Here is an 8267-nt window from a genome sequence, read left to right on the forward strand (position 1 = left end):
CCCTCAGCGTAAAAAATGTCTTCCTTATATCTAGTCTAAATCTCCCCACCTTTAGTTTAAAGCCATTCCCCCTTGTCCTGTTGCAACAGGCCCTGCTAAAAAGTTTGTCGCCATCTTTTTTACAAGCCCCCTTTAAGTACTGACAGGCTGCAATAAGGTCTCCCCGAAGCCTTCTCTTCTCTGTTCTCTAGGCTGAACAACACCGACTCTCTCAGCCTTTCTTCATGGGAGAGGTGTTCCATCCCCCTGATCATTTTCATGGCCCTCTTCTGGACCCGCTCCAACAGGTCCGTGTCTTTCTTACGCTGAGGGCTCCAGAGCTGGACGCAGCACTGCAGGTGGGGTCTCACCAGAGCGGAGCAGAGGGGCAGAATCACCTCCCTCGACCTGCCGGCCACGCTGCTTTTGGTGCAGCCCATAATTCCATTTTTTCCAATAAAACTCTCAGGAGAGAGAGAGTCCTAAACCAGATATTTTATTTGGCCATTATCAGCCCCCAAAAAACAGTAGTGAATTGAATCTTGTTGTATTACAACCATACGGAAATTTTAACAGAACTCATGTTAAAGCAAGAGCATCCAGCGGAAGGTTGCATATAATGATGGCAAAGTTTGCCAGACTTTTACAAAAACGTAAGCTTTTGACAATCATCTCAAGGAAATAATATATTTTTAAGGCAACTCGACATTGCCAGACTGCAGATTCTTACTGAAGAAAGCGCTGCTTGTGTAAGGATTAGCATAGGATGTGCAGTTAGGAAACCAACGTCAGCTTTCCATCCGGGAGCAAACTGCCCCTTAGAGAAACCTTGCCAGGTGAGGATCGCCTCGGCACGCCTGCCACAGGCAGACTGTGGATTTGACCTTGGTGTACACCATGCATCCCTCCGTGCACAGGCTGAAGGAAGCCAGACCCAGCTTGCTGTCCTGCTAAAAAGATGAGTAGGAAGAACAGACTGTTTGTTTTATTTGTTCCAGAGTCATGAGTTCTAGCAGTTCTCTGGTAGTGTGTTGGGATATACATGCAAACTGCATTATTTAGTTTCTTTAATTATTTGAACTTTTCCAATGTAAAAAGAACATTTGAATGAGAAGACGTTTCATTAAATTACTCACCTTAACAATGTTGTATTTGGGTTTGTGGTTTGTTTGCTTTTTTAACAAGAGGCATTTTGTTTATAGAAACCCCCCAGACAGTTACATTATAGAAATGCCATTTACAGTGCTATGAATTCCAAGTTTTCCAGACAGCAAAAAAACCAATTTAGTAGTAATATCAAGTTTATGCTGTTATTTACTTGTAACATAAAATGAAAGACTCAGATGTCTGCCTCCACTGTGCCAGCTCCATTCAGATCTCCACTTACACTTCTTTGTTAGCGTAAACAAAATAAAGACTCACATGGTAAGGCCCACAGGAGAAAGTCTGTTAAACACATTTCTTGTAGGTGAATCAGAGAAGACATCTGAGTCTTGGGTGCTTGTTCTCTGAAGAGATTTTTCTAATTCTGTTTCCTCCCCTAAGCGCATCCTTCTGCGGAGTAATTCCTGCAGACGTGCGGTAGGGACGAGCGATCACCGTTTGTAAGAGGGGAGCATTTACTTGAAGCACCAGCGTTGGAAATGCCGGTGTGTTTTGCAGTATCTCAAGCCATGTGAGGTCTCTGTTCTTTGTCTGGGGTGCTTCTGTCCTCTCCCCTTCCCGCAATTATCTTAGGAAGAAGCAAGACTTGCGTTACACTTCTCTTTCCCCAGCTTCACAGTTTCTTTTTTAGATGCAAATACATTCTCAGGTCACACATTTTTGTATCTATCAAAGCATCTTGATTTCCAAATTTAAACAGTCTTTCACTCAGATTTGCAACTGTAGCAAACTGCCAGTCTTCAGTGGAAATGCCAAGCTGTAGAAGTGTAATTAGTATTATTTTGTATAGGAAGGCTGAAACTTAATTTTCCTTTCACTGTCTTTTGAGGCTAAATCCTTCGCAATCACAAAGGCCAAGCCGGCACTGAATGGACACAAATAAGGAAACTGGCTATTCTTTACGAGGAAGAGAAAAATGCAACTGGTGAATTTTCACAGCCATTAGTTTGAAGCTGGCCACATGCTCCCACTTGATATTTCTCACTGCTGATCCAAATCCAGCTCTGAAATGCCGGGGCTGGCTCCCACCGTGACCCGTCAGACCAGCAGCTGCCTGCACCGGCTGTCCAGGCAGCGCAGGCCCGCTTGCCCACACGCCGAGGAATCTCAGCTATTTCGTTACGTATGGAGAGCCACTGCACAAACCAGGATAAACGCTGCTGAAAGCACTCGATCACCACCAAGAGCAGCAGGAAGGCAAGTATCAGTATTTGAGGCAATTGCTGTGGCACATTATCAGATGCTCAGTTTTATTGAGCGGGGGAGTGTATAAAGGTTTACAAATGAACCCTTTTAGCTAGTGCCAACTTTTCCTGTCTCCTGCCTTTTGGTTTTAAAAAATGCAGATCTGTTCCCACCACTTAGAGTTACAATGCAGGTTCCACCTCATGCAAAGCAGGGTGCCCTGTTCGACAGTTGCCAAGCAGTTATCGCTGCTGCCCGGTGGGTTAACTCCAGGACACAGACAGGCTGACACGCCAGGGAAGGGCTGCCAGTCTGACAATGAAGCCACGAAGGACACAGTTCTTGAGGGCGGGTAAAAAATAAAACATTATTGAAACTGAAAATAATTTAGACTTTTCCCTAAAGAAATGTCAATTAACAATGTTAAAACATGGCAATATACAGTACTCTTAGGAAATATAATGATGTGAGACATTCTTGAGGGAAAGCCTAGAGACTATAATGAAGCCCTACATGTATCAGCAGAACAGGTACCTACTGGCCAGCACCCCTCTTGTCTCTATATACAGACTGGCAAGGCAATTCAGACTTCACCACCTCTGAGTGCTTGCATACTGGTTTTGTTCTTAACCATGATGTTTTCCATGGAATAGGTAAAGAGCTGTATCTGTGCAGCGTATTTGTGTGGACCTTACAGCCCTTACATGAGTCTGCTGTCCACCCTCCCTTGCACATGGAGCGATACCCCCAGTTTGCTTGCCTACAGTGAGCCTGCGCTCCCAGTGCTAGAGAAACTGGTCATAGCCCAGTTCCCATCCCTGGCCTGCCAACTGACCACCCCTGATTTGGAAGGTGAGGGAGGGAGTGAGTTTGGTCTCTGAAGTCCGCAGTCCCAGAGGGCCCCCTCCAAATGTACTCAACGAGCCGCTGTCATCCAGCCTGGGGAGCTGCCCTGAAGTCAGCCAGCTTAACTTGCTGGGACCAGTGGACATGAATGTCACACTATTAGACTCAAACTGGTGTCTCCACTGGTACAAGCTCCATAAAATGATTTTGACTGTCAACATTTGACTTCCAATTTGGTATCTCCTATGTAGATAATAGAAATACATCAAAAAAGAAACATGGTAGAAAGTGCAAAAATGAAAAATTCCTCTGGAACCATTTCTATTTATTGGGTGGCTGGTGGTGTTTGGTGAGTGGGCACTAGTTTAGTCCTTAGCAAAATGACAGGTGGTATATGTTTTAAGAAAGGGTTGGTTCCTCAGCTAGCTAGTGCTTGAGAATAAGCTCACTTGCATCATTTCTTTCTTGGCCACAGATTGCAGTATAATCGGTGTTTTAAGGTGACTACTAGTAATCCTTACAGAACAAAACAAGCCACTGAAAGAAGAACACCTGCAAAAAATGGAGTGAGTTTTTGCTGTTCTGCTTCTAAGCTGTGTTCCCGTTGTGATTTTTGAGACGTTTCCCCCTCCACCGGCAGGCACGGCCATCTGCGGTGCTGCAAGGAACACGCCTGGGTCACAGTGAGGCGGACGGGCAAATCTGCAGCATTTCTGTGGCAGCAGAGTAAGCGGCTGAGATGTGCTGGGTATAAATATGAGAATGGCTATAGATGTTACCCATCTTGAACAAATTACAAACAAATAAAAAGAAGGAATCAATACAGTGTTTCTGTACGCATAAACAGCCATCTACTTTAAAACAGTGTGCATCAGTTGGTGTGTGTATAATCAGCGTAGATTCCCTTATTTACTTAGGCTGTGAAAGTTTTTGTGTGCTGTTAAAGAATTCTCTTAATTTTTGCTGACTGTTCCGATGAAAAATTCACTCAACACCCCTCGTTCTGGAGCCCACATGTGGGCAGTCCATCCCCAGAGATTTTTGAAAACCTGACTGGATCAGGTCCTGAACAACCCAATCAAACGTTGAAGTCAGCTTACTTTGGGCAGAAGGTTGGACTACATGGTCTCTAGCAGTCCTTTCCAACTCAATTTTTCCTGCGATTCTGCAATTACAACATGATGCTGCCTGGCCATCAAATTAAACATTTAGCTTTCTGCCACAATTGGCTGAACACTGGATATGTCTGTCTTTGCGGAGTTCCTCTGGGAGGATGCCTTTGCCTTCTGGCAGGCACTGCCTCTTTTATAATGGCAGTTCTCAACCCAGGCATGCCTGAAAGGCGGGGAGATGGACTGCAGAGCATGACTCTGTGCTGCGCTCCTTCGCCGGTACACACACAGCAAGGACTTCAACTCAGATCTGAAGCTCTCATTCAGCCAACAGTAAATGAAGGGGTTGTAGCAAGTGCTGCTCATAGCAAACCAGTGAAAAGCAAAGTACAGAGCATTGCTACTGTGGATGGCCCTACAGGAGATCAACACCACGTAGCAGTTCAGGGGGAACCAGCATACTGCAAACACAATCACCACCACCATCAGCATCTTCAGCGTCATCTTCTTTTTCCGTTGATGGGCATAGTATTGCTCCATGGTGAGGTCCCCGATGGCATTTCTCAGCCAGAGCTTCTTGGCCACCATGGTATATGTGATGGAGATCACAAGCAAGGGCAAGACATACAAGAGAACAAAAGTAGTCAAGTCCAAATACTTCCAGAAAAGATCAGCAGGAGGAGGGAAGCTGGGGAGGCAGACCATTCGTATTGTTCTGTTCCTGAAGATCGAAGAGAGAAAGAACTGTCAATTCCACTACCAGATGCACACAACACCTGGAGGACAAACATCTCGGACGTTCTTACAAGTTTCAGTAAAGGTACAGATAGCAGAAGTCATTCAGTAACATGGGCAAGTGCCACTTTCAATGGAAAATTTTGCTTTAAGTTTGACCTTTCCCCCAGTGAAATATTTTAAACACATCCCCAGGAAAAGAAAAAAATAATCCATATTGACATCTGTGCTCTCTAATGATGAAGAGCACCTCTCTTCTGTGCCTGCCTCAAATTACAGGGCTGAGTCTCTGAGCCAAAATCAACTAACAAGCAAGCCTGAAAGCAATTCCATTGATTTTCATTGTCCTTTTGTGAGAAACACACCACCTTGTCAAAGAGAAGGAAGACTTCTCTGTTTCACCATACTTTCTTTTTTAATAACAGAGATGGAGAGATGTGTGCCTTAGAATCTGTGGGACTTCGATTAAGCTGCATATGTCATATAAAAAAACACTGTGTAAATTTCTTACCCGATATAAAATCTTGTCAAAGTCTGATAAATGGCATGAGGCAGTGAGAAGCAGCTGGCCATAACCCAGATGATAATGATGCAAATCCCTCCTTTCACCATGGACATGCGTGGCTTGAGAGGGTGCATGATAACCTGCAGAGAACAACCAATCCTGAGGATTTACAGCGTCCTCCATTGATAAAAATGAGCTGCAAGCTTTCAAAAAAAAAAAAGAATACATCTTTGCTTTATCCATGTCCAGGAGCAAGCAAGTATTTCACGCTGATCACCGAGTAAGAAGCAAACAGCGTGTGTGCTTTCCAGGACAGCAAGGAACACTCAGCATGGACGTTAAGTGTGGCACAAGTTGAAAGCCAAGAGGCTGTTCTGGCTTGTGCTATAGGGAATGCAAAAAGGCTCCTAATTACTACAGACAAGGTCTCCAATACAGATGGCAGCCACGGTGCTCACAGCATTTGGCATTTGGTGGACTTGCAAGACAAAGTGACAAGATGCTTGAGAACCATGGTTGAATGTAATCTTTGGCCAACATAGCACTAACAAACTTGAAGGCTGATCTCTTTTATATTCAGAGTTTACCCTGTGCAGTACTGGCTACAGCGTGGTGTAGTCCAGGTGTGTTTGCTGCTAAGGAGGACTATTTTATCTGACAATGTCTTGGTCGCTCTTTCAGCCTCACGTTGCAGTTTGAAGCGCTGCAGCAGCTCTGCATCCTTCCAGTGTTAAAAGGCAGAAAGGAGAGACCCATTTTACAGGACTTCAGAGAGTATAAGGGCTGGAAAATGCAAAGAAAGAGTTGTACAAGTGTTAAGTGTTACTGTTGACCCAGTGCCCTGAGCAGAGACACGGGCTCAGTGTCATCCACCAGCTTGGCTTCAGAGATCATGATGGTCAGATATCTGTTGAGCTACATGCATTATGGATGATTATATTGGGCGATGAAACAATAATTCAAAAAACACCTATCGTGTCATCCAAATGATCTCTTGGCTGATGAAGCCTTTGGTATTTTATGCATGTCTTTTTTAGTCTAATTATAAATATCTACTTAATCGAGCTTCTACAACTCCCCTGGAGCATCTGTCTGCTCTGGTACCTCTCAGGACTAGCAATGTTTATAGAGTCAAGTGTTGATTTCTCTTTGCTCAGTGACATCTCCTTATTTCTATTTTTATCTCCTTGAGCCATACTAGCTAATTCCAGTTCTGAGTAACCTACTGAATTTAAAAACAGTATTGTGTTTGCCCTTAATTAAAGAAACACTTCTTCAAACCTAGCCATACTTTGCAATCAGCCCAGAATCTACTGATTAAAATGAATCATTATCAGAATGTTTTGCTTTCAGGAGCTGCCAAGAGGCAGCCAGTTGCACATAGAATGGGCAGACTACCAAACTTTTTGTGGTAAAAAAGACAGAAATGGATGATCTATACTCTGGCAGTCACTGTAATATTCTGACACCAGATGGAGCACATCCCAGACGATCAGAGTGGAATCCGTTATTGTTTTGAACTTCATCTAGCCATGTCATTTATCATGTGAAATTGCTTTTCAGTAACAACCAGCACTGCAAGAAAAATACACAGTCTGCCTGAGAGCGCACCTCGTAGGATCTGCTCTGCCAGTGCACAGTATTTATCAGCTTAAGCAAAATTACAAACCGTATTATACTTTAAGAAAACCCTTCTGTTTGCACTTATTGCTTGAGCTGTAAGATTTTCCTGGTTGGTATTCACCAAAAAAGTATCAGGGCAGGGGGTTCTCAACTTGAACTGAAAGTGCTAACACAGTTCTCACTACTTCCAGTCTTAGGCATCCCAAAATAACGGGGCAAGCCTGAAAATTGTAAGACTCTTCATAAATAAATGCTGAGAAAATGCATTGCCTTGCTGGTGTTTGAATTGAACTTCAGAATATATTTCCGCCATGCTTTCAGGGCTGTACTCCACAGAGTGGCTGAGGTGGGCAGGGACCCCTGGAGACCACCTAGTCCAGCTCCCTGTGCAAAGCAGGGCCAGCTAGAGCAGGCTGCCCAGGACTGTTTCTGGTTGGGGTTTGAATATCTCCAAGGACAGAGACTCCACAACCTCTCTGGGCAGCCTGTTCCAGTGTTTGACCACCCTCGCTGCAAAAAAATGTGGGTTTTTTTGTCCACTGCCATGAAAGCTAGAGTTTTCCCTTCCATTCCTTGATTCCCAAGACAATACAGGTTTCCAGGTACTGGGATTTGAAGGGGGAAAACCTATGTATTTAGCACCTTATTTTCTAGCAAACATAGGGGTGATGTATATTGCATACCTGATGCCGATCCAGAGCGATGGCAGCAAGGGTCAGCACAGACACATGAACGGAGCAGTATTGAACAAACCGGCTTATGTGACACATCAGCTTTCCAAAAACCCAGGTACTGCTTACAAACCGCACCTGAAGAACAGGCAAAATTGGATTAAAACAGTGTGCATTATCTGAAGAGTAGCAAATAGGCTTCCTCAGAGTATGGTAAGGAATAAGGAATAATAATAAGCATAGTTTCCTTATGCTTTGTAGATGCATTATACTCAGTTTTTCTGGGGAAACAGTGACTATGCAAGAGGCTTTGAAACAGAGGTGAGATTTATTATACTGCACAAACAAATCCGCCTGAGTAGTGCTCTGTATATGTGTGTTTGGGTGTGCATGTGTACATGTAACATGGTCCTTCTGGAAAAGGTAAAAAAAATCTTCGCTCAACTC

General features: G+C 44.0%; 1 protein-coding gene across 1 annotated transcript in view; it reads right to left on the reverse strand.

Annotated features, from left to right (window-relative positions):
* Positions 1 to 4355: 4355 nt before the first annotated feature.
* LOC103925539 (probable G-protein coupled receptor 83) overlaps positions 4356 to 8267 on the reverse strand; it is a 5614-nt gene continuing 1702 nt past the window's right edge. The window contains exons 2-4 of the mRNA XM_009334268.1: positions 7833 to 7958; positions 5533 to 5666; positions 4356 to 5007 (exon numbers count right to left, since the gene is read on the reverse strand). Of these exons, the coding sequence (XP_009332543.1) occupies positions 4383 to 5007; positions 5533 to 5666; positions 7833 to 7958 (885 nt within the window). The 3' untranslated portion in view covers positions 4356 to 4382. The remainder of the gene's footprint in view (positions 5008 to 5532; positions 5667 to 7832; positions 7959 to 8267) is intronic.

Source organism: Pygoscelis adeliae, unplaced genomic scaffold, assembly GCF_000699105.1.
Source record: "Pygoscelis adeliae isolate BGI_AS28 unplaced genomic scaffold, ASM69910v1 Scaffold191, whole genome shotgun sequence".
In the NCBI taxonomy this organism is placed as follows: domain Eukaryota; kingdom Metazoa; phylum Chordata; class Aves; order Sphenisciformes; family Spheniscidae; genus Pygoscelis; species Pygoscelis adeliae.